At 36.5% G+C, this 27954-nt stretch overlaps 1 protein-coding gene across 3 annotated transcripts in view; it reads right to left on the bottom strand.

Annotated features, from left to right (window-relative positions):
* The window catches only part of EXOC6B (exocyst complex component 6B), a 584188-nt gene that overhangs the window by 169442 nt on the left and 386792 nt on the right, over window positions 1–27954 (bottom strand). For all 3 annotated transcript variants that reach the window (XM_033124336.1, XM_033124337.1, XM_033124335.1), the window contains exon 19: window positions 19287–19428. In XM_033124336.1, the coding sequence (XP_032980227.1) occupies window positions 19287–19428 (142 nt within the window). The remainder of the gene's footprint in view (window positions 1–19286; window positions 19429–27954) is intronic.

Here is a 27954-nt window from a genome sequence, read left to right as displayed (position 1 = left end):
GAGGGAGGAGGTATAGGAGACAAACAAGCATCTCAAGCATTAAAAGCACTTCTGTCTTTAAAACGGTCCTGGTTGAAAAGCCCTCAAAAATGCTTTGCTAAGGGAGAGGAGAGAATCTCTCTCTTTTCCTTTGTTAATTGCTGGGGCAGGGACTTAAGCTACACCTTGTTTCCATCTATTGACAGGCAGGCAGCTGACAGAGATTCCAGTGAGTCAGAGGGGAAGGGCAGGCCTCAAGCACTGGATTTGGTGAAAAACTGAGGAGACTTGAATTTCTCCAGGAAGGCACATCATTCAGAAAGAAAGGGCAGAGATGGACAGAAAGAAGAGAAACATTACTGGGTAAATTTTAATGATGCCTACAAAGAAAATAAAGTAAGAATTATTTTTCTTTTATTCTTAGTTACACTATATAAAATGTTTGGTGTTATTTGCAATTAAATAGTCCCAAATCATGAGGCTTAACAATGGCAACATAAAGACAAATAACCACTGACATTCTCAGAGACAATGAAATAAACAACCTTTCTTCCCTTTTTTCCAAACTCAGTTTCTGAAAAAGTTGTTTATAAGTACAGATTCAATTTCATTTTCTTCCATTCATTCCTCATCCCTCTGCAATTTGGTTTCCACCACCCTACTCCCACTAAAAGTACTGTCTTCAAAATCTGCTTTGGCTTCCTTCTTTCTGAAGCAACACTTTCTGTCCTCATTTTACCTGACATTTGCATGTACCATGCAGTATATGGGACATGTTTATACTAGAGAATTATTCATTTGTCTGAAATTCATTTTTTTCCCCTTGAAATTCAAATTTAACTGGACATCTTATTTTTTATCTGGCAACCCTACTCCTAACTAGTTCTAACTAGTTTCTATATCTAGTCTCGCCCCTCTCCTATGCATTTTTCACTTTTGCCACAGTGATTTTTTTCTAAAGCAGAAAATGATCATGTCACTCTCATGCTTAAAACATATAAACAGCTCCCTGTGTAGTTAGAATAAAGTACGGTTGACCCTTGTACAACACGGGTTAGGGGCACTGACCTACACAGCTGAAAATCTGCACGTAACTTTTGACTTCCCAAAAACTTAGTTGGCCCTCGGTATCCATGGGGATTTAGTTCCAGGAACCCCACAGACACCGAAATCTGAGGATGCTCAAGTCCCCTATATAAAATAGCATAGATCCATCTATATGGTCGGCCCTCCACATCTGTGGACTCCCAACTGTGGATCAAAAACAGTACAGGCATTTATTGAAAAAAATTTGCATATAAGTGTACCTGTGCAGTCCAAACTTTTGTTGTTCAAGGGTTAACCATACATACTTCTTAATAAGTCTTGTATCATTTCCTTTTAGTCAACCCCACTTCACTTCACCCTATTCTCCAATTACACTGAATTAGTTTTAGTTCCCTAATATGCCATGCTCTTTATTTCCTCCTAGAATTTATACAATATCTGCCTTTGTCAGAACACCTTTCACAACCTACGTCAACCCACTTGAATGGCTAACTCCTAGCCACGTAGTCCACTTGGATATCCCAGTCCAATCCACTCATATATAACAAATGAGTAAAAAGATTTTGAAAGATGAAATGTGTTGTCCAAATTCACAGCTACTTAATGATTAAACAAAGACAACGACACAAGTCTTAATATAGCCACCCAAGTATATATTATCCCACCAGTGACCCTGCCGTACCACCTTCTCCCAGGAAAACAGTGGAAAATAGAAGTAAAATATAGAAAGAACATTATAGGCAAGACTTTCAAAATTCTATACATTGATTCACTAGTGTCTGGAAACCAGCTTTTCTAAATGGAAGTGATGGCAATGATATTTTCCAAATTTGAATCTAAAGTAACGTTTGGGTCTCTCTCTCTCTCTCTCTCTCTTTTGCGTGCGCGTGCGCATGGTCTCTCACACACACGTAAAATGGAGGAAGAGAAAAAGAAGATACATGTTTAAAATGTGTAATACTAAAAGTAGACTAGATAGGTAATTTAACTAAAACGGCAGAACTCAAATCAGAATCTGTTAAATGCTGAAATGCTAGAGCAGGTTATGATGGACAGGTATTAATTTTTTTTAAATGTCTTATACAAATTAGGACTTTCATCAATTTTTTTGAGATGTATAAAGTACTGTTTCACCTAAAGGCAGTAGATGGATTAGAAAGCTATGGGAACTTCTTATAGACCTGAGAAATCTGCAAACGTTCAACAATTAAAATAATTTTTAAATAAACATGGTATTTAAAATGATTTCCTGGTTTACATCCTATAAAATGGCCCAATTAAAATAAACAGTTTACTGGCCACAGCCTCAAAGACATGAAATGAGGGCCAAAGAAAATATGAAATGTATGTAATGCCCCAGTGTAAACACTTGGAGACAAGCAAGAGCAGTGAATGCATCCGATATTGTTGGGAGACTGGGGTTTATTACAAACATTTGGCTTTTGGCCTATGAGAGTGAAAGGGAGTTGCAGATGGCTTGATGGAATGATGCGGCAGTGCTACAGCAATACGTAATCATCAGTTGAAGTGATGTTTGTGGCTAGGGGATACAGCAGAACGAGAGGGCCACACATTGCTCCGGAGCTAAGGCTGAGGTCTCTGCTTTACAATGATAAGATGCACTGTTGTTTCCACTGGCTCATTTCTCCAGGAAAATGCTTCTGGGTGTTTTCAAGCAAATCATGAGATTTAAAGAAAATTTTTAAATAATTGTTTTTTTAAAGTTTCCTATAAAGAAACAGTAAAATCACTTTGGAGATTCAAAAATTGCTATGATATGCTCCTTGAACTGTACAAAAATCTGTAACCAGGATCAAGTAACAGGCAAAGAGTGATAACCCCAAAATATTTTTGATTTTTTTCCTTCTTTGAAATGGTATTTCTTAATCTTTCTGGTCCCTGAAACTTCCAAAGTGTATAAAATTGAGGAAAAAAAAACAAGGAATGAAACCTGAAACAGTCAAAATGGAAAATGTAGAGAAAGAAAGAAGGAGCACCAAGTCTGGAATATCACTTAAAAACCATAGCTGGTCCTCTTCCTTTCAAAACCAGGCAGCAATAAATGGCCTTTTGGAAACTACCAGCTGTTTAAGTTAAATCTGCTGCCGCCACCCTCACCTCCCCAAAGTATCCCTTGGAATAAAACCAGGAAGAAAAATCTAAACAATTTCAAAAAGGAATCAGTCGCTATCGTTATTTAGAGATGGCCTAAGTACAACATAAGTACCAAATAGCCAGACAGAATTTAGGGGATTGGAAGAGTTTGCCACAGAAAAAGAAGCTTAATTGGGAATTATGATCCTTCATGTAGGCGGTCCTTTGTACTCCTTCATCACTAATACGCCCCATAAACAATCCAAGGTAACATTTGCTACCAGAAAAAGTACTTTGTCTGTGTTGGCCAGTCTCTGGAAGCCAATAGCAGGGCTTGACAGTGATGTATGACAAGGTTAGAGCAGCATGATCCATCTCCATTTGCTTGACAAGGATGGCATCTTAGGCCATGGTGAGGAAGAGCAGGTTGCCTGCCCTCACTGCTCAGGTTGGCAGCATCTACTATCAAATGACCGGGTGTCTGACAACGGGCTCAGAGAGACAATGATGCCTTATCTTCTGGAATTCAAGGAACTTCAGCCTATAAACCCAAATAACTGCTAAGTGGGCACTGACCCATGTCTGAGAAAAGCCCTTCTAGAGGGTACAGGGTCCATCATCAATAGTCAAAGAGAAGTGACATGGCCATTTTAATGGCAGGGAAGCTTTCTATCCGGGTTCTTCATAGCTAAGAAAGACACATCATAATAGCATAGCACCTAGAATGAAAAACCTTGTAGGCGTGGGAAGACAACAGCAAACAAAGTAGGGCTTTTGTACTGCCTATTTTTGATGGAAGGAAGACATTTGCAGTTTGTGCTTTTCCCACACCATTTAAGATCCAAATTCAATCGTGCTTTTAAAAGGAACTGGTAAAGGCCTAGGAAGTCAGGGAGAGAGAAAGCCATACAATCCATAAGTTTCCAAAGAAGCTTTTGCATAGGTCAATTGAGAGCTATGTGCCTGAGAAAATGATACCAGACTAATTTTTATCCTACGAATTCCCACTGCACCTGAGTTTTAAATCTCATTTCTTGTACAGAATATCTACAGTATTCCAGGTCTTACAGAGAAAACAAGAATGCAGAGAATGAATGAACTGTTGATAACCGTGTGTGTGTATATAGATACAATCACCAACTTAATGATTCTCCCTTGCAAATCCATAATTTTCACTGCAATATTGAAACAAAATGAGTATCAGAAAGAAGAATACAGAACAAAACTGAGAAATGGGGAAAGCAAATGATAAAATGAATAAAGAAGGATGTGCTCTAATAAAAACTCGCTACCCAAATCCCTACACATTCCCTGTTAGAGAATGAAAGCATTATTGTAAAGAAGAGACATAAAATAATTTTCTGATTCCATTAACTAGTCAATCAACCCAAAGACAAAATTCATTAGCCATGGAGCATGTCTCATGGAACAAGTTGTCTTTATCATATTAAAGCAATAACAACTAGTTATCCTTAGATTTTCACACGTGCAGAACATTGCAAATTATAGGATACAAGTTTATTTTTCTGCATACAAGCTTGAAGTCTATCATCAATCTTCTCACCTTAATGTTTCTCAGATGGAAGAGGGCAGAAAGGGAAAGCTTGTTTTAAAATTATAATTCAGAAAGATGAGGCTGAGGACAGAAGCTAAGAGATCTGAAGTTAATGATACTGAAACACACAAAATGTCCTTCAGTAGTCTACCCATTTTTAAGATATATGTGTGTGTGTGTGTGTGTATTTTTTTATAGTCTCTAACAAAAGAGACACCTGTTATTTTCATATAACCTATTGGGTTTAAAATTTTACTAAGTTCAAACTTCCTCCATTTGTCTCTCTTCAAACTTTACATTCGTAAGGTGACTTTCTTTTTAAGACTTGAAGAGGTACCAAATGCTTATTGAAGAGTGTCCTTTGGATAAAGAACAAAAAATATACTTTAATTGGAAAGGAAGTAAATACCAAAGTTTTCACAAGAATCCTTTAACATGAAATGGTGCCATTTGCTACAGTGATTTAACATTTCTGAGATTTATTTAATTTTACAAGAGAGCAAACTTCTCCTCTTTAAGTCTATTTCTACCAGTCAGTATTCATGTCCTGATACCTAAGTTTCCAAAAGAAATATATTCATACTCTTTATTCTCCTCTGTAATTCAGGACTGCTTAGTGAATACGCTTCATCATGGCAACTCTGATTTCATCCCCAACCACACTGACATCTCTACGGGATACGAGAGTGCTTCCGGTCTTGACTAGACAGCCTGACTTTCTTCCTAAATCAGTATTATTCAAAAGTAAAACGTATAAAGCAGATGCTGAGACAATCCTACCTGAAAGATTATACAGAAAGTTAATTTCAGGAGAAAATTATTGGCCTTTATGAAAATTAATAAACAGAAACCTCATTTAAAAATGGATTTGGGAGGCTAGAAGAAAGAACTCTCATGCACATGTCAATCAATGCACACTACTGACCCCAAGAGGAAGAGACTACCTTGCATTTCCCAAAGTAAGTGATACCACTTTCTTACCTCAGCAGGAGACGGAGAAGATTCCTCCTTGCCCCGTAACAGATCACACAATGGGAGACAGCCATGACTTAGCCAATGAAAAGTCACTATGCTTGGAACTTTTAGTTTCCTCCAGTGGACTCTTTGATTACAACAGCCTTTCCCAAGTCCTTAAAAGAGCATTTAGCCTTTGTTTCCCTGGATTTGTATGTGGTTCACCATTAGACTGCATGTCCTGAATTGCAATTCTTTGTTGTTCCTGATTAACCCATTTTGCTGGAGAACTATCTGGCCGTCTATTTGTTTAAGGTCAATACCTTATTCCAACTCTCAATGACTTTACAAGAGCCCCTCTGATAGCTATCACTCACAGCCTGCTTTCTGCTTCCATATACTCTAAGTCCCCTGAGAATATGGCATCATACATAACTACAATAAAATAATGATAAACATTTAATATTTACTAATTCTTACAAATATTTATGTATGTACTTGGATCTATAAAGCATTTCATACGCATTATCTCATTTAATTCTTATAACAACTCCCCCAGAACATAAAAATGTCCACACAATCTTCCCTCTTACAATAAATCTTAGTATCTTGGAACTAAATAGAAATTCAGAAATCATCGAGCCAAATGTTCTCATTGAAGAAATGAGGAGCCGAACGCACAAATAGGTTTAATGAATTCCCAAGACCATACAGCCAGTTGGTGCAAAACTGAGGTTATAGTACAAGTTTCCTGACTTCCAGCCCAACACTCTTGCTGATCATGATGACAGTGACAGGACAGTGAGGACGGCAGCTAATGGTTATTGAGTACTTACTACTGTGTTTCCCCAAAAAATAAGACCGGGTCTTACATTAATGTTTGCTCCAAAAGATGCATTAGGGCTTATTTTCAGGGGATATCTTATTTTTCCATGTACAACAATCTACATTTATTCACGTACAAAAATCTACATTTATTCAAATACAGGCATGTCATCTTCTTCTGGAACATCGCCATAACTCTCCAAACCCCGAATTCTGGCTCGAATTTCTTGCGACTCCATTTCCTATAGAACCACTGGCCCCAATCTCTCATGTCCAGCAATAGAGCTCTCCTTAAATGAGCACTTCTTGTCCACGTAGCCTGCTCGTAGTGCACTGGCAACACAGCTGTCAGTGATTTTATCCCATGAATTTTTCACCCACATCACGACTTCTTGCAGGCTAGGCTTTACAGTTTCCAAGCTAATTTCTCTGCATTCTATTTTCAATGTAATCATTGATTTCCATGCACAAATGCTCTTTGAATGGCTTGTTTATTGCAATATCAAGAGTCTGGAGATAGGCAGTCATTCCTGCGGGAATCATTATTTGATCTATTCTTCTCTCTGCAAGGAACTTCTTCATGTCTTTAGCACCGTGAGTGCTGGCTGAATCCCAGACTAGCAGACCTCTTTGGCCACCTTGCAAAACAAGTGGCTGCATTAAATCAACCCACTTCCTTATTACTCCTTGTGTGCACCAGGCTTTTTTGGTTTCAAGAACATAAATGCCTGAAACACGCTCAGCTTTATCTTTCTTGCCCTTAGTGATGATTAGAGGTGGGGCTTTCTTTCCATCCAGATGAATTGCCAAAATACAGGTAACATGTGCACTTTAATAATCAGTGGAGGGAATGTAGATTGACGAGGCACCCCTTTGATCAATTGTCGTTTGAGATCCATGGCCCATAAACGCTGCAGTTTCATCCATAGCAATCATGTTGGAGAGTTGGTATTTAGAAAAGTCGATGCCATCAACCAAGGACTTGAAGGCAAGTGCACATTTAATAGTTTCAGTATCTTCCAGCTTGAACGGTGTTGTCAATCTTACAGATAGGTCATATGGCTGAAGGAAGCCACCCAGCCAGTGTTGTGATGCTTTGAATTCTTCTGGGGATATTTCTAACTGTGATGACATTGCAAGGGCAAATGCTTGAATATTGGCCCTGTGCACAACCAAAACCGTTGCTCTCCTGTCATCAATCCATTCACAGATGATGTCTTCCAGCTCAGGAAATAATGGTTGCCGACCTGATCCACACTTGCACTTCTTAGCATTTCCCTAGTCCACCTGTTGACTGAGGTTATCGAACTCTGCTCATCATTTTCAAACCATTTGGAGATCCAACTTCTTCTCTTTGCAGAAAGCCATGAGATTCTTGCCCCGGGAGTCCTCCATGATTCCTTTCTTGTAACCAATGGAATAGCTCTTTCTTTTTGCACTCATCTTGTCTGGGGGTCAAAATATTATTCCCTTTAACTCTACCATGAAATCAAGTGTTAATTGAAGACTTATGAGACAGGAGTGGCAACAAAAATGATGACAGTTAAGAATGATGGTCCAAAACAACCAAAACGTCCTTCGATAGATGAATGGATAAAGAAGTTGTGGTATATATACACAATGGAATATTATTCGGCGGTAAGAAAAGATGATATAGGAACATTTGTGACAACATGGATGGATCTTGAGAGTATGATGCTAAGCGAAATAAGTCTGACAGAAAAAGCAGAGAACCATGTGATTTCACTGATATGTGGTCTATAAACCAAAAACAACAAAAGAACAAGACAAACAAATGAGAAACAAGAACTCATAGACACAGACAAGAGTTTAGGGGTTACCAAAGGGTAAGGGGGGTGGGGGGGTGGGAGATGAGGGTAAGGGGGATCAAATATATGGTGATGGAAGGAGAACTGACTCCGGGTGGTGTACACACAATGGGATTTATAGATGATGTAATACAGAATTGTACACCTGAAATCTATGTAATTTTACTAACAATTGTCACCCCAATAAATTTAAAAAAAAAAAGAAAAAAAAAAAGAATGACGGTCCACACAAAAGCAATGAAAAATTGCAGGCACCAAAATTCAGAAAATGTTTCTTTATTTCACACGAGTGCATTAAGTATGTCCATTACAACACACGAAGTATTGTATTATGAAGATTCATATTAGACACAACCATATCCGTTCGTTATCAAGTGTGCACATTATTCATATGTTGTGTCTGTACTCGACTGGTCATTTGGCAATAAGCCTCGAGTTCATCTGTTTACATAGGCATTTACCTCTCATCCAAAGGCCCCCGCTGGGTATTTACAAACAATTATAATTTATATTATCGTTTATTTAAGTATTAAAATAATATTATTTATTTATATTTAATTATATATTAATATTATTATTTTATAATTCAATACATCCATCATGTGTTGCAATGGATGTACTAAATGTGTCCATCTGGCTGACGATCTTAACTGGGGCTTATTTTGGGGGTAGGGCTTATATTACGAGCATCCTGAAAAATCATGCTAGGGCTTATTTTCCAGTTAGGTCTTATTTTCGGGGAAATATGGTATGTGTAATTACTCACTTAGTCACAAGTGAGTAAGAGAGGTACAACTGTAACTTCACTTAATAAAGAAAATGAGTTTTAGAGGAGGAGTTACGTCTGCACAAATTATTAAAATGAAGATGCAGGTTTCAAGGGCCAAGCTACCTGTTTCCATCACCCACGATATTAAAGACGTACTATACAGCTGATATACTGAGAATTGACTGTTGCTAGCAAAGATGGCTTTATAATCCATAGAAGAGGCTCTATGAACTAATGTCGCCAGTCATTGGCTTGTCAGTTGTACATCCTCTTAAGGGAATAATCCTTAGGATTCCAACTACACCCCAGGTTGTCTTTCTATTCATATCACATGACATCCACGCCAAGCTACTTCCTACTTCTATTGCATCTCATCCTCAGAGCTGACAGAAGAGACCCAGAAACTGAGGTAGTTGCTAACTGAGTAATTTTTATTCATTTGGTAAATATTTATTAACAAATCAGGCATTGTGCTAGGTGCTAAGGAGACAGGAATGAGCAGAACAGATATAACTGATCTAATTAGTCTCCTTAATCTATTGTTTGCCCTTTTCTTGGATTCTATGAAATCCAGGTATTTAAAATAAGCCCTCCTTTATCTTTGGATTGGTTTGAATAGATTTCTGTTCCTTGCAAGTAAACATTCTCTAATTAAGACAGATTATTAGGGATCAAGCTGGCAAACAAAACACTTGAAAGTAGAATGTTTGGAATTGGTTAGCAGGAGATGGCAGGGAAAAGGGCATCGAGACGTCCCAGGATGGGAAGTCAACAGTGTGTGGAATGTGGTAGCCAAGCTCATCATTAAAGAATTACCTTAAGTCGCCTGGGAACAAGTTCCCACTGAGGGTGAAGCTTTGGAGGACTAGGTTCTGCTGCCATTGATCAATTTTTACAAATGGAAGAATATGAGTCATGTGAAAGCTTTTAACAACACTGGGCAACTTATTATGAAGATGGGGCAAACTCTGGTCCTTGCTAGAATGTGCCGCTCAAGAAACCAAGGAAATAGAACCAGTGTGAGGCTCTATTGCAGGAATCCCCCTCTGTCTATAGCTGGATAGCTGAGTGAACTGCAAATCAAGTTCAAAAAATGATCTTTCAAGTTATGAACTGATACATCAGCTGTCTTCATCATCTCACCGTAGTCCTTGATAAACTCAAGGGTACTAAGAGAAACTGTGGGGCTTTGATCCCTCAGCCTTCTGCAGAACGCTCCTCCCCGCGCCCCTGCCAGAGAAGAGCAGCACTCTGCTGTGCTATCTTCTCTCCCTATGGAATCCTGTCCTGTAACTATGATCTAAACAACGTGGGCTCAAGGGTGATGTACAAAATAAGAGTAGAGAAGAAAAGAATTACATCCAGAAGGAAATGTAAGCGTTTTCTAGAGAATCTCAGCAAAAACAGGGACAATTGTGTGGATATGCATTTTGCACTTCTTATTTAAGGACGACTAAACATAATCTTGATTGACAAATTAATTACTACAGGGTATCTCGCTGGAGAGGCTTGATTTAATGTACTAGCTAGTAGTTACTTTAGCAGTTTGCTTGGTTGGCTGATGCAGACTTGGGGTTAGTGCTGGCTTGGCTGTTATTTAAGAACCAGAACCCCCTTTGCATAATATAAACTTCAAAGGCTGCAAGGGAAGAATGATAGTATGGATCTGTCACATATGCTTTCCGTATGTTTCTCACCAGGGTCCTGAGGACTCTCTTCTCTCCCTCACATCAGGAAGAGATTGATGAAGGAATGCCTGAAGGCCTAAGAGAGACTCTCGTGGGGAGTAACCAAAGGTGGATTATTAGCTATATGAAATTGGAGAGTCAAGGATAGCTGAGCTCAAGTAATGCAGACAATCAAAGTAAGTGAGTACAGTTATCCCGATTGGCAGTTGCTTGGACCTGGTACTTAAGGTTCAGAGAGATCACTTTGTAAAGCTCCAGTGGCGAAATCATAAGCGAGCCTATTAAGGTTTGCCTGACTAACATTCACTAAAACACCTCACACCTGAATCAAAAGGAGCCTGCTATACCAACAAGGGGATTTGCAGCCACTTATTTTAGTGATTACAAAGAGATGGAAATGCTCAAACTTTTCAGGAACTACTGGGTCCTGACTTTGAGCTAAAACTAATTCTTTAGGGATGCAAAACCTATCGCATCCTTAGAGTGGGGACTTACGGAGGTTAAGTAATAATGGTGTTCTGCCACTATCTGATATCACAGTGGGCTCAGTGAGATCACACATTTACTCTGAAGTTCTTTCCCTAAATCCTGAGCTTAGGCAGATTCTCCACATTGGTTTCCTGACCTATACTGTCGGAGCTGTAATGGTGAAAATGGTGAAATGCAGAGCTCTGTAGCCCTTGTTCCTTTCCAAAATAGTAAACGTAGGGCAGATTAACTGGACCATCAAAAAACTGAGAGAATTTGGCAAGATGCATCCTATTGTCTTCGTGTTCAAGGACCCAGTTTATTCTGCACAAAAGACTAATGGGTCCTGGGAAAAGATGGATTACATTAAATATAAAAAGATACAATTGCTGCTGCATTTCCTTGCAACCACATGAGCCCTGGATTTGGCTTGATTATGTCATATTTGTAATATACCAATCTTTTGAATAGTTTAGAGATCTGAGCAGATATCTAAAAACTGTAAACATTTAACATTAGGTAACAGTGGAAGTGGGAAAGAAAATAAGAAGAAAACATAATAGCATTTGAATAAAGAAATGATAATTGTAATAAATAAAATTTCCATGGCTGTTTACAAATGTATATGTACTACGGTGTTATCAGCAAATATGGTGAATGTATAAATTTTTAAAAATGTATTACAGTAAAAGGCACATTGCCATTAATCACCCTCAAAATACTCCCTTTTGCTTTGAACACACTTATCCCATCATTCTTGCCACTTTCTGAAGCAGTTCTGGAAATCCTCTTTCATAAGTGTCTTTAGTTGCACTATCCTGGCTGCCTCGATGTCCTTAATCGATTCAAAACATTTACCTTTCATGGTCATTTTGACCTTGGGGAAGAGCCAGAAGTCGCACGGTACCAGATCCGGTGAAAAAGGTGAATGAGGACACACCGTAATGTTTTTATTTGATAGAAATTGCAGTACTAGAAGCGATGTGTGACATGGAGCCTTTCCAATGTAATCAACAAATCCGGTGAATGCTGCTGCCAAGTGCCATCCAACGGAAAGGCAGGGATCTTCAACGTGGATAGAAGTGGCACGTCCAACCTTAGTAACAGTGTGTGACAAGTTTCAACTTGTTTGGTGCACTCAGTCGGGTGTGAGCTACAGTTAAGAGAAGTTGTGTTTTAAAGTGTGCTGTAAATCATCCTCCATCATGACAATGCTCTGTATCACACATCCCTTCCGGTATATGGCAATTTCTGTCAAATAAAAACATTATGGTATGTCCTTATCCACCTTATTCACCTGACCTGGCACTGTGCGACTTCTAGTTCTTCCCCAAAGTCAAAATGGTTCAGGACATCGAGGCAGCCATGACAGCACAACTAAAGACACTCATGAAAGAAGACTTCCAGAACTGCTTCAGAAAGTGGCAAGAACGATGGGATAAGTGTGTTTGAAGCAAGGGGGAGTATGTTAAGGGGGTTTAATGTCAATGTGTTTTTTACGGTAACAAATTTTTTTATTTAAACATTCACCATATTCTTTGGTCACACCTCGTATATACAAAAGGTGCCTAAAAAATGCACACACATTTTAGTAAGGAAAAAAACTGTATTAAAATTGTAATATTCAATATATAATAACAAAAGATGAATACTCGTACAAGTCACATTTGACTTCTGCAATTACAAGAGGTGCTCAAAATGGTTACCATCAGTGTATTTTTAATACGGTTTTTTCCTTTCTTAAAATGTGTATACATTTTTGGCACTTTCTGTATATTGTGTACATATATATACATCTATATACATCTATACATACATACACGATCTCATTTATAACAATAGTGTGAGACAAATATAGCAGGGATTAGTATTTCTAATTTATTGATGGACAAAATGAGTTGAGTAGTCCACTCCCATGGCTTAAATTATCATGCAGAAATATGCTGAAGCTCCCAAATCTTCCCTACCATGGATTACTGCAATAGCCTTGTAACTGGTCTCTGAGGCTCCTGATAAATAGCAGACAGAGTTCCTTCTAAAAACACAAATCTAATCAAGTCACTCTCCTATTTAAAATTCATGGTTTCCAATTTTATCTCCAGCCTGGTACTTTGTACAGAGTAGGGCCTCCACATATATTTGTTGAATAAATAAACAGATTACTGAATTAATGCTGTGAACAAGAAGTTGAGCTGGAATATGAACCTAGACCCTCTTAATTAGAATATGCAAAGAGAAAGCTTGGGAGATGACAAATCCAGACATAGACTGAACACCTTGGTGAAGGAATGACAGAGTAGTCCAAGTGAGATCAAGGAGGTAAGTATTAGGCTAGCTAGACCTGCTAGTATTTAAAATCCAGTTTCTCTGCTAGGATCCAGTGCTCCACTATCCCAAACCAAATATAAGACATACAAACAAATGGAGATATGAGAAGAAATCCGTGTAAAGCAGAAATAACCAGAGGTCATTGTCAATTCTTAAGGGAAAGAAATATTTTCTCAATCTCCTAAATTCCTGATAACCTTCACCTTAAAGGCTTGGTAGCCTGTCCCTAAGAATTTCCTAACCATGCTCCTGTTAGATAATGGTACCCTAAATAGTCGTTACCATCTCTCTAGAGTAAACAGCGGAGCTAACTGATTGATTTCTTTCAAAAGCATTGAGCTAAGAAGTAGAAAATCATCAGTTCTGTGTCATACCTTTCAGAACAACCACAGAGGTTTGACAGACAACTATCAAGAAGCAAAACTTAATTTCTTATACCAAATAAAAGGGTTATCTCCAAATCTAAGTGACTCACAAACTATAGACAAAGGTTTGTGGCCTGCAAAAGACCTTCAGAGAATTGCTAAATATTTATAATTGTTGGTGGTGATGGTGCTGCTGCTAACAGCAGGAGAAGCTACCACTTATTGCATATTCAATGCTTTGTCAAGTCCTGAAATAAACCCTTTGACGTATTATCTCATTTAATTCTGATGCTATCCCTGTAATATTCGGTACTATTATTTACTATTCCTGTTTCATAAATGGAGTCGGCTGTGAGAAGTTAAATAATATACATATGGTCACACTAAAAGTAAGTGGTGATTTGAATCTATCTGGTCGAGCTCACTCTAAAATACATATTCTTAGCAACTACACTATATTAGCTGAATACCTCAGGCTCATGGTAATGCATATAATTCCTCTATGTATTTGGGCTGTAAGCAAGTGACAGCCCACGACTCAAACACTGAAGGTGCATTGCCATTCTATCTTGTCCAGAGTTTGATTTCTTTCAGGACCTATACAGTTCTCCCAAGGACTCACAGACAATAGGGAAAATACCTCATGCACACACCACTGGGTAGAAAGATGGAAGTGTTAATTATCTTGTCATTTGAGCTGCTTTTATACGCCTCTGTATAGTCACTTGAGTCTTATGTATCATTTCTTTAAGATTTTTTATAGACCACTGAGCATCTAAAGGAAAAAAAAATGAGGGGGATGGTATAGCAAAAGACATAGAAAAGAATTCTTTCCTTTAAAGTAAAATAAATGTCCATGTAAAGATTCTTGACAGACAAATTACTGACAATCAGAAATGAAACATTGAATTCTAAATCAATGAAACTTAGTGGCTCCGCAATATATTAGAAAAAATTTCAGTGGTAATATGTTTATTGTAGGCATTACAAACGTTAGCTTCAAGCTGATCTAAGTCTGAAAGGCTATTACAAATATTGAATGGCTTTTCAGATAAGATACTGGCTCTCTGGAACCCCTTTTTGCAAGGTTAACAAACTCTATTACGTTCCTACCTTTTCATTAAATGATGTCTCCACCCTAGTCTTAACTGAAAGTTGGGTCTCTGCTAAGGATACGAATTCACTTCTCTCAAGTAGAAACTACTCATCCTTCTACATAAAATGTACTTCAGAATCAGGCCCTGAGATGGGCATTTTCCTTACTCATCAGTGATTCTCCCAGACCGTCACTCATGGCTCATATATTTAGCTTTATTACCCTCCATCTCTCTTAATCTTTTAGCTCTATCAGAAATGCAGTCATAGTCATTCCCAGTCATTCATCAGACTTTGTTGTTTAACCAATGGTATTTGTTGGCTGCCTACTCCAAAGTCCTTTTCCTCCTTTTCTTTATATCAGAATGAAGTTCTACTCTTTCATCAAAACTCAGAAAAGAATGGCTTTAAAATCAACATCAACATTGGTCTAGCCAATCATTGTGTTTTCATTCTTCTGGTAAATAACTGGTTAAGACAGAAGCATGTAAAACAACTTTGGCTAATTAGAAGCAAGGAATCTGGCAGATGACTTCTTGAAACAATTGTGTGGCTGCTGTATATTATCATGTCTGGGTATAATCCCTGGAATTGTACATATTTCTGAATGATGACGTTATGGTGATTTTTATCTTCTTTTTGTCCTTTTTTCCCCCAAAAAAAAATTTCCACAAAGACCAGATATAAAAAAAATGAAATAAAAAAACCTTGAAAAGATGTTCACTTTATTCTGTTACTGGTCATGATAGAGTAAGGGAGGAAGGACTCATTTTCTCACCATAAAAAACAAACTAACTAATTAACTGGAAAACTGACAAAGCATCTGAAAGGATGGTTTTTGATATTAGACAACAGTCAATGCAGGATGGTGATCCTTGAAAGAAGGGAAACAAACCATGTGAGCATGCCTAGAAGGAGTTTCCAGGTTGTGATGCAAAAGGGGCAAAGGGAGGGAACCCAAACAAAACACACTTTGAGTTGCAAAGTCAGAGACTGCAGTCCAGAATGCCAAGGCATCTAGTATTTGAAGGGCCAAGTACCAGAGAGGATGAGGCTACAAAAGAGAGCACTCAGGGAAACTATAGAAGGGTGCCACTGAATATTTGGCAGAGTACTACTCTGTGCATGTATCGGAAGAAACTACCCAGGGCTGGGGAAAGAACCACCAGAAATGAATAGGTAGGATAACTTCTGGAGCCTTTGTACAGCTGGCATACTTTGTGTTCTCACCAGGCAGTGTTGAAAGATCTCCAGATACCTGGGCACGCGGGTAGAGAATCTTCCAAAGTGTATTGCTTTAAATTTTGGTTTCTGTAAGACCTAGACAAAAGGCTGCTCTGGACCCACTATAAACTTAAAAGCAAGTCTCAAAAGGATTCAACCAATTCCAAGTAATGGAAATGGAGGCCAGAACAAAATCTAACACTATTTTAAAGAATACAGCAAAATACAGCACCAACAACATAAACTTTAAAATGTCAGGCATCAGGGCTTCTCTGTGTGGTTTCTCCACATGAGCAGCTAACTAAGGAGATGGAGGCTGCATTGTCTTTTATGACCTAGCAGCAGAAGTCACAAAGGCCACTTCTGCCACATTCTGTTGGTTACAAGCAAGTCACAAGCTTGCCCAAATTCAAAGGAAGGAGAATTAGATGTCATCTGTTAATAAGGTAGTGTCAAGGTTCTAGAAAAAGGCGTGGGAAAGGGGCTATTGCTCTAGACAGCTTTGAACAATGTAGGCACACTATAGATCTGAGCTGACCTCTAGTCCCATTTCTCTACATTTTGAAAAACTACCTTTTATATTTGTTGTGGTGACAAATTTTCTAATCTTCTGTTTATTTGCAAATGTCTTTACCTTTGGTGTTGAAGGATATTTTTCACAAGATACAGAGTTTTAGATTGATAGGCTTTTTTTTCCAGTAATTTAAATATATTCTACTGGCTTCTGGGTTGCACTGTTTCTGACAAGAAGTTAGCAGTAATTCTTATCATTGCTCTCCATTATATAATGTCTTTTCTTTATTGGCTGCTTAAAAGGTTTTTTTGTTTATCATTGCTTATTTTTAGCAATCTGACCATAATGTGCCAGGGTGTGACTTTGTGTTTTTCCCGCTAAAGATGTGTTGAGCTTTCTGAGTCAGTAGATCAATATTTTTTAATCAAACCTAGAAAAAAATTTCAGCTCCAGTCATGCATTATGGCCATCTTTTCATTTAAATTATTGAGGATATGTACTTGTATATTCAGATTCTTAAAGGACCTGTCTGCTATTTTCCACATTGCTGTTATCAGTGGGTCTATTTTCTATTACCTGTTTTTTCTTTTGTTATGGATCACATTTTCCTGCTTCTTTTCATGTCAAATTATAGCTTTTTGCTATGAAATTGTGGGTACCATTTGGTTGAGAGCCTGAAATTTGTGTGTGTGTGTGTGTTCCTCTTCAAAGACGGTTGAGTTTTGTTTTGGTAGGCAATTATTTTACTGGCTGATTACCTCTCTCTTGTTAAGTCTTGTTATTAGGTTTCCTTAGGGTGGATCAAGATTAGCTCTTACTCTAAAGCTCGAGTAGCACTGTTAAAGCCAAACATTTTGGGCTCTTAATGAATGCACAAGATACTTAGCTGGTCTCTCCACTCTGGTTGGTCAGAATTCCAAAGTCTCCTAGCACTCTGTAACCTCTGTCATTCCTATTAAGCTCACAGATCTCCTGTGGCTGTTCTCTGCCAAAGTTTCACCCTGCACATTGCAACCTAGTTTTTGACCAGACTCAAGGGCTTTCCAATGCAGATTTCTAGATCTATTTCTCTAAACAACTCCCTGTTCTCTAGTATCTTGCCCCACAAATCTCAGCTGCCTTACCAGCCCTATATACCAATCTCTGTCTTTCTGTGTGAAATACTTTTTTACTTGGGATCTACTTTACTGCTATTTGGCTAGTGCCCCCAGACAGAAAATGAGAGTGACTGCCTTACCTGGTACCTCTCCTCTCTAAAGGATTACATCCTTGCACTGTCTGTTGTCCAATAGACAAAAGAGTTGCTTCATACAGTTAACCCAGTTTTACATTGTTAATGGAAGAAGGGTAACTTTGATACCTGTTATTCTGTGATGGCTGGAACTGGAAGACTCCATTCAGTCATTCATTCATTCATTCATTCTTCATTCAAAACAGCATAGCCAATAAAACCCTAATTTCTAGCCATCAAAAGTCAACCAAAGGAAACCAATAAGTAGTAAAAATAAAAAGGTGGGGCAGAAGTGTTAGCAGACTCTCAGAAATTTCCACTATTTTAATTTTCTTAGAATCAGAAAAAAAATCCCATAGTCATATCATTTTGGTTCATTTTCATTTTTCACTGACAGCACAATGAACATAACACTCTTCATTCCTTCCTTTTTCATTCCTAACTGAAGCTTAATTTTGTGTTCAACTCTAAATGAATGATTCATGATGAATCAACTATGCCAATAATAATACTCCTCTTTCACTTTGCCAGATAATCTCCCAGCCTCCCTTAGAGTTGGAGGTGACCATACAACAGTTTTCTGACCAATGAGACATACAGGAAACTTTGTTAGGGGGTCTCCTGAAAGATTTTTATTTTCTTAGTCAAAAGAGTAGGTGAAGTTGGCCCCTTTTTCCTGTCTTGAATGTGAGTCTCTTCTGACTATAATACAGATGAGGAGGAAAAGTTCACACTCCAAGTATGGCAGAAAAGAGGGAACAAAAAGAGTCTGGGTCCTTGATGACACCACTGAGCAACTAAATCAATTCAGTAATTCACTGCACATAAGAAGAAGAAAACCTATGTGTTTAAACTACTGTCTAAGGTTTTCTGTTTCTACCTGTAATAGAAAATATATCTGACTGATAAATGCTTTCTAAGAACACACCATTTTTTCTTTAGAGTAAGAAGGGTTTCCAAATAAGATGTACAAGGAGTTTTAAAATATAACATAAAAAAGCAATGCATTCTTTTGAAGTCTTTGGACTAATCAGGTTTTCTTTGGGATCTATTAAATGTTTGTCTGCCTATATTTCCCTCTAGATTGCCAACTTCCTGTGGCCAGGAATCTTCTCTGTTCTACATATGGGCCTAGGCACTTTTGCATGCTCAAATTAGCTTGCTGATAGATTCTACTTCTAGATGTCCTATCAGTTATTTCTGTCCTCTAGGTATTCTTTGAATTCATCAAAAACAAAGACCCCGCAGACTTAAAACTTTTTTTTTTCCACAGAAGTGAGTATGCAGGTAAAACAAACAAAGGGATAGTTCACTGTCTTACGTTCACATTCTCTGACATCCAAGTTGAACTGCTGTAATGCTCCCAAGGTGAGCTGCCTTACTTCAGCTTCCAGCAAAAGTTGCATCAAGGATGTGGCTAAATGCTTGCAAGCTGACATACACGCTGTTTGAGCCACCTTTCCCTGAAATACATGAGTGTAAATCATAACGTTAACGGATTAAAATGAAATTCCAAAAAATTAAAATCATTTCTTTTTCAATTAGGAATGTCTGTAAGGTTTTCTTCATCATAATACTGTTAATATTTCTTCCAAATAATAATTGGAATTAATAGCATTCCGAGACTATTGGAATTAATAGCACTGATGGCAATCATCCTAAATATTAGCTTCATCACGATCAGTCATGTAGCTGTAACACTAAGATAAAATTCATACAGCCCAGATATTTATTTAAGAAGCACTTTTGTAAATCAACAACAGATAAACAATATTCAAAATCCTAAACCAAGAAGAAATCTTTCCACAGAGAACTAATTTCAAACAGTCCTTTCCAAAACAATCACAAAATTTAAAAAACAAACATAAACAATAATCTCGAACTTATCTAGAAACCAAAGTCTTCATTGCTTTATGCTTTAATATATAGAAAATGAAAAGAATGAAAAATTTTCCTGAAAAAAATAATTAAAAGGATGAATTTTGTTTTCTTACAAAATGAACAATGAATTTTATTAACATAAATTCTAAGCTAATTTTTATTGATATTAAAATTAATACCTTACTGCCTTCTGTAAAGTATTCAAATACTTTATATTAAGTGAATTGCATCTTAGTCTCAGGTCAGTGTCATTATTTAATACAAGACATATTCACATTTTTCCAGCTACACATCCATTGTATTTCTGTTATTTATCATCACTATTCTGAAAAACAGGGTGACATGTGTCTTAAGAAGTCTGAGTTCTCAAATTAGACAGTGGATCTTCTTCTTTGAAATTATGAAATATTTCAACCATACAGAAAGATACATAGAATTACACAATAAACACTCAAGTATTGACTAAGCATTATAAATACAGTTTTAAGCCCCTGGCTGACCTTATTAATCATTTTCCTCCCTCTCCCCACAGGTGACCATTATTGGTGTTACTTATACCATTTGTATTTGTTTTAAATACTATTATGATATTTGTCTCTCTCTGTCTGCCTTATTTCGCTTAGCATAATACCCTCTAGGTCTATCCATGCTGTTGCAGATAGTAAGGTATCAGTCTTTTTTGTGGCTGAGTAATAGTCCATTGTGTATATGTACCACATCTTCTTTATCCAATATGATCACACTTATATGTGGAATCTAAAGAACAAAATAAACAAACAAAACCAAAACAGACTCACAGATGCAGAGAACAAAGCGATTGTTGCCACATGGGAGGTGGTATTGGGGGGCTGGATGAAAAAGGTCAAGGGATGAAGAAGTACAAATTGGTAGTTACAAAATAGTCACAGGGATGTAAAGTACAGCATAGGAAATATAGTAACTAATATTGTAATAACTATGCATGGTGCCAGGTGGGTACTAGACATATCGGGAGGATAACTTTGTAAATTATGTAAATGTCTAAGCTCTATGCTGTACACTTGAAACTAATATAAAATATATTGAATGTCAACTGAAATTGAAAAAAAATTGTTATAAAACTTTTAAAAAATACTTCTATGATAAGGATATATATGACAAGAAATATATTACTTTATTTATGTTGAAACTTTTACAATATCATATGGTATGTCGTTTTGCAACTTGCTTTTTTGGTTCAATATTATGTGAAGCTTTTTTATGTAACGCATGTGGAGGTAGTTTATTCCTTTAATTATTCTATAGTATTCCATTTTAGGAGTATACCACAATTCATTTGTTCATTCTTCTGTTGTTGGAGATGTAGGTTATTCCTTTTTTTTTTTTTTTTGGACTATTATAAGTAAAGTAGACCATAGAGTAATGTAGGTCTAGTAAGAATTCATGAAAATTCCAGATTCTCACTACAGTGTCCTTTTACATCTTTTTTTTCCCCCGATATATTTCACAGGGCCAGGGAGTATCTGTTCCTCTTCTACAAAAAGGGAGATAGTATCATCCATTGCTTCTTATACAAAGATACAATTAAACACAATTAAGACAATTATGTAGAAATCTTACAAACTCCTTCAAAGAAATATGTTCTGTGAAAGAAAGCTAGCTGTCCTTTCACACCAACTTTCTCTTTTGCTTTTGGCTGCCTGAGTAACAACACTTCCTTGCTTAGGTTTTGGTGTGTCAAATTTTATGTCTCTAACTAGAGTTATTTCATGAGTTATTTCACTTTGAAATAGAGAAAGTTCAGGCACAGAAACTAATCTAGCAAGGCAAGTCATTGTGAAACTACTCAGAGAGAACAGAAAGCCACCCTATAAATTGCTCCCTCTCTCAGGGTACCTGGGCCTCTGCTTCCTTACCTCTAGCCTGACCTCTACCGTGGGCATCTCCTTTATTATGGATCTTTGTTGTACTTCTGCCTGTCCTCTGGAACTTGAGTTTTTGGATTGATGAAAACTATAAATCCATATTTCCAAGAATCTCAATGAACACAAAGTAGGATACCACACACACATCAATGAACATTATAATCAAATGGCTAAAAAAAACAATTGCCAGAGAAAGGCCTAGGTGGAGTATATTACATCAATGTGCCTGTTATTGATTTCAAATTTATTTCTATGGTAGATGGCAAACATAGTTGATGTAATTGTACTTCTTCTGAATTTATGGAGAGTTGTTTTATGGCCCAGAACATGCTCTAGCTTAATGAGTGCTCCATGTTCATTGGGAAAATAATGCAGCTGTTGGTGGTGGAATGTCCTATAAATGTCAATTAAGTTGTTTGCCATTGTTCTATATCCTTACTAATATTCCATCTACTAGTTTTATCAGTTACTGAAAGGAATGCTAAAATAACCAACTATAATTGTGAATTTGTCTATTTATTCTTTCAGCTCTGTCAACTTTGTTCATGCATTTTGAAGATATGTTATGGAGTGCACACACATTTAGACTGAAATGTCTTGATGAATTGGTCCTTTTATCATTATGAAATGTCACTCTTTATCCTGAGAATACTCCTTCTTCTCAGGTCTACTTTACCTGATATTAATATAGAAACTCAACTTTCTTATGATTAGCGTCTGTATTGTATATCTTACTCCTTCCTATTACTTTTAGCCTCTCTGTGCCTTTATAAAGTGAGTTTCCTATAGGCAGAATATAGTTGGATAATTCCATTTTATCCAGAATAATAAGTCTGTCATTTATTCAGAATGCTTATATCATGTAATTATACTTAATATAATTAACAATATGGTTGGATTTAAATCTATGACCTGGATCTTCGTTTTTGTCCAATCTGCTCTATATTTTCCTGCCTCCTCTTGAATTAAATGAGTATTTTTATGATTCTATTTTATCTCCACTTTTGCTACATTAGCTATATATTACTAGCTATATCTCCTTGTTTTACACATTCAGTGGTTGCTCTCAGTTTTACAATATGTGTTAACCTATCAGTCCACCTTCAAATAATATTGTACGATTTCATATATGAGAAGAATATCCTTCCACTCACCCATTCCATGTGACTTCATATATTTTACTTCTTAACTTTATGTCAACTTGACTGGGTCATGGGATGACCAGATAGCTGGTTAAACGTTATTTCTGGGTATCACTGTGAGGTGTTTTCGAAAAGAGACTGGCATTTGAATTGCTGGACTGAGTAAAGCAGATGGCCCTCCCCAGTGAGGGTGGACATCATCGAATCCATTTGGGCCATGAATAGGACAAAAGGAAGTCCTAGAAGGTTGAATTCACCCTCTGACTGACTGCTTGAGCTGGGACATCAATCTTCTCCTGCTATGGGTGTTCCTGGTTCTCAAGCTTTCACACTCAGACTGAAAAAACCACACCATCAGCTCTCTGGCTCTCATGCCTTCAAACTATACCACTGGCTTTCCTGGGTTTCCAGCTAGCAGATGGCAGATTGAGGGACTTCCCAGCCTAGATAATTGAGTGAGCCAGTACCTTATCAGTAAATCAATCAATATCTATCTATCTATCTATCTATCTATCTATCTATCTATCTATCTATCATCTGTCTTCTAGTAGTTCTGTTTCTCTGGAGTACCCTAATCAGACAAATTAGCTATATCTCCTTGTTTTATACATTTAGTGATTGCTCTAGGCTTTACAAAATGCATCTTTAACTTATTACAGTCTACCCCTCAAATAATATTATACTATTTCATACATACGAATAGTATCTTTCCATTCACCCCTTCTATGTGATTGTTTTCATATATTTTATTTCTTTATAAGTTATGAATATCAATAGCATCATTATATCATTATTTTTGGTATCAAAATTCCATTATCTAATATATTTTAAAATGAGAAAAAATTCTTTCATATTTCCCACATTTTTAATTTTTGGAGTTTTTATTCCTCTATGTACATCTAAATTTCCATTTCTGCCTGTAAAACTTGTTGTAACACTTCTTGAAAATCAGGTCTTCTGGCAACAAATTCTCTCAGCTTTTGATTGTCTGAAAAAGTATTTCATCTTTATTGCTTGCTAGGTATAAGATTCCATTGTGACAGTTGTTTGTTATTCCTATATCACATTTAAAGAGTTGTTTCTTCTGGCCTGCACGTTTTCTGATGAAAAAGAAGTATGCAGTCATTTCATCACTGTTTCTCTGTATGTAATGTGTCTTTTGGTCCCACTGTTTGCTTCTAACATTTTTTCTTTATTATTGTTTTTCAGCAATTTGATTATGATGTACATTGGTGTGTGTGTGTGTGTGTGTGTGTGTGTGTTGCCCTGCTTGGTGTTCATTGAGCTTCTTGGAAATGTGGGTTTATAGTTTTTATCAAATTTAAAATATTTGCAGTCATTATTTCTTCAAACACTTTTCCTCTTCCTTTTTCTTCTCTCTTAGGAAGCCAATTAGACATATCTGCCACTTCTTGATATTGCCCCAGATATAACTGATGCTCTCTAAAATTTTCCTCCGTTTGGATAGTTTCCATTGCTCAGTCTTTTAAATCTTCTAATCTTATCTTCTAAAGTTGCTAATTTTTGCTACTAATCCAATTCAGTATATTTATCATTTCTGATATATTTTTGTCTTTAGACGTTCCATTTGATTCATTTTTATAACATCTATTTCTCTCCTTATATTTACATTTATCTTTAAATCTTGAACTCATTGAACATGTGTGTGGGGGGGGCAGTTTTAAAGCATTTATCTGCTAATTCTGCCACCTCTGTCATTTCTGCAACTTTTTCTATGGACTAATTATTTTCCTTGCTATAGACCAAATTGTTCTGTTTCTTGTGACATCTAGTAAATTTTGATTGAACACTAGATATTGTGAATGTTAGTTTGTTGAGTGTCTCTATTTTGTTGAATTTCTTTAAAGAGTGTTGACTTTTGTTATGGCAAATGGTTCAGTTTCTTTTGAAAATTTGAGGGTTTTTAGTATGCGCTTTTATGTAGGGATGAGAATCACCTTTTCTCTATGGTTACTTTAGACCTAGTACAAATGTAACTTTAGACCCACTACTAAGCACTCTTCTGGTGGCTTTACTGAATGAATGCTTCAGGAATTGAGTGGAGTCTTTCCCTTCTTACAGGTTGAAATTTCAACATTCTCCCTTCCTTGTGTGAGTTCTGGCAATTGTACTCAGCTTCTGTACTGTGGCGTTGCTTTTTCTCTGACCTCACAGATTTTTCCTACACATGAACAGCTTAGTATTCAGCCAAAGCTTCAAAGGGATTCCAGTGCAGATTTCTGGTGCTATTCCTCAAAATACTTTCACATCTCAAAACTGCTTCCTTATAAGTGTCGGCAACTTCCTCTCCAAATTCCAATCTTTGTCTTCTTAACAATACTACCATGCTGTGCTTGGGTTACCTTGGGTACCCTACCTGTACCACAATTTGCAAAGTACTTGTAGAGGCAGATTGCTGGGGCTAAATTTCATTTGTTTTCCTTCTTTCAGAGACCACAGCCCTGCACTGCCTGCTGTCCAATATCTGAACACAGTGGTTTCATTTATTTTGTCTGGTATTCCAAATGTTTGTGATTGAGAGTAAATCTGGTACCAATTATTTCAACATAGCCAGCAGTAAGCATCTGACCTTGATTTTTGGAAGACATGTTTTGCTGGGTACTGAATTGTATATTGACAGTTTTCTTTTACTTTTGGAATTTTAGAAGTTTCATTCTATTGGCCTCCATTGTTAGTATGAGAAGTCATCCATCATTTTTATTATTTTCCCCCTGAACGTGTTTTAGCTCCGTAGCTGTTTTAAGCTTTTTCTTTATATTTTAATATTCATATGACTATGTATACTCATAGTTTTCTTTGCATTTCTCCTGCATGGGCTTGCTAAGCTTCCAGAATCTGTGCATTGATGACTTTCCTCAGATATTGAAAATTCTCAAGCAATACTTCTTTAAGTAGTGTTCCTATGCCATTCTCATTCACTCTTCTCCTTCTGGGACTCCAGGTACATATATGGTTACTACTTTTAATTGTATTCCATCTTTCTTTTATGCTCCATTCCATTTTTTAAATTGAAAATAAAATTTTTCTTGTTTTTGTCTTGAAATGTGTTTAAGTTAGGTGTTTTCTATAGACCTGTCTTGGAGTTCACTAATCTTGACTTCTGCTTAAAACTTCACCTAATGAGTTTTTCATTACAGATTTTGCATTTTGCTTTTCTAGACTACACATTTCATTCTTAATATATATTCAAATAATTCATCTTTGCTATTTTGTCCATTCTTTCCTGTTTTCTTTAACACATTAATCACAGTTATTTTGAAATCTTTGTTTGCTGGCATAAATACCTGGATTACCTGACGATCTATATCTATGATTATTTTAACTTTTGATCATAGGTCAGTTTTTTTCTGCTTATTAGCATGTTAAGAAACTGTTTTATATGCTCTTCATTGCAGATAAGATGCTATGGAGGCTCTCAATTATCTTATCTTCCTCAACAGAGTTTGAGTTTTATTCAGGCAGGCCATTAAATTATTAGTGGAGCACGTCGATTTTGTTGTGCTTGTTTTTAAAGTTGCAGTGGGTCCATTTTAGTCTTGTCATACTCTTAGGAACTTGTCCTTAATCCCTGAAAATGGCTTTACTGATATTTAAACTGAAAGGCCATGGTATTCATCAGGTCTCTCTATGGGTCCAATTCTCAAATGTCTCTGACTATGCAACTTCTAGAGTATTTGCTCATATTCCAGCAGCTGTTGTCTTCTAAAGCCCCAAAGTGTGCCTCATATGTAGCCTAGAAATTAGCCAAAGACTGAAGAAGAATTTTATAAAGACAGTTTTTTGGGTTCTTTCTCTGCCTTTCTTTCTACGTATTTTGGTATCCTATTCCTCTAAAATCTATTCTTATTGATACTCAGCATTGATCCCTTCTTTTCTTTTCTTTTATTTTTTTTATTTTTGGATAATACATTCATTTTATGTTTTCTCTAGTTTTTACAGTTTATACTAGAGGATAAGTCTGATAGAATGGCATCACAACTAGAACCCTAAAAGAATCTGTTGAATTCACTAATTTGTATTATACCAGAAAGAAAACTATAATAACCATTTAAATAATTTCTCCCTGGTCAATAATTTTATATGCCCTCGTCTTGATTTCCATTATTAGCTCTGCAAACATTTTTGTATTATAAAAAAAATGCAGACATATATATGTCTTTTGAATTCAAATTTACAATAAAGAATAAAGGGTATAGCCAATTAATCAGTACATTAAAAAACAATAACACCAATAGCAAATACTTAACTTGCAAGTTTTACAGCCATAGACCAAAACAGTGTCAGAAAAACAAACGAAAAAAATATAAAAGTAAACAGAGAAATCACGTATGTGGTCTAATAAAAACTGACATACATACCAAGTACCATTCCCTAGATACTGACTTTAATCTTTGTTTTGGTTTCATCATCTGCAAAATAGATTATTATTATTATGGTTAAATAAAAATAATTCCTATGTAGCATTTACTGCAGTACCTGGCTTATATTAAATACTCAGTAAATTTCTTCGTTGTATAATTTTCATTCCTATGATCCTAATATGGAAAACCGTTAAAAAAAATCACTGGATATAGTCACTTAAAATGTAAGTATTTTATGAGTGCATAATATTTTACTAACCATTTGTCCCTTTTATAGAGTAAAGCAATTTTCTTCTTTTAAACCAAAAAATTCTGTCATGCAAAAAAGTGGAAAGTGTACTTCCTGTTCTGAAGCAAATCAAGTATAACATGCAATTAAGTGCTAAATTGAGCAGAATAAACTCTAGGTGGAATATGATTTTAGAAGAAAAGGTTATGAGGCCAAAATAGTCAGGGAAGGCTTCACAAAAATGGTAGGACTTGATGCGTAACCTTCATTACATCCCAAAAACAACACCATAGAAATAATTGCAAGTGCCTTACAACTCGAAATAAGGTAATATAAAGCACTCTACAAATAACAACAATCACAACTACAGAAACCTACATAGAATAAGTCCTCATAATGAGAAATAAAAACTCTTCCTTTCTCTTTCCTCAGCTCCTGTTCAGGTTAAAGG

Source organism: Rhinolophus ferrumequinum, chromosome 13 (assembly GCF_004115265.2).
Source record: "Rhinolophus ferrumequinum isolate MPI-CBG mRhiFer1 chromosome 13, mRhiFer1_v1.p, whole genome shotgun sequence".
Lineage (NCBI taxonomy): Eukaryota > Metazoa > Chordata > Mammalia > Chiroptera > Rhinolophidae > Rhinolophus > Rhinolophus ferrumequinum.
Note: the sequence above shows the minus strand (reverse complement) of the source record. Positions and strands in the feature narration are given on the sequence as shown.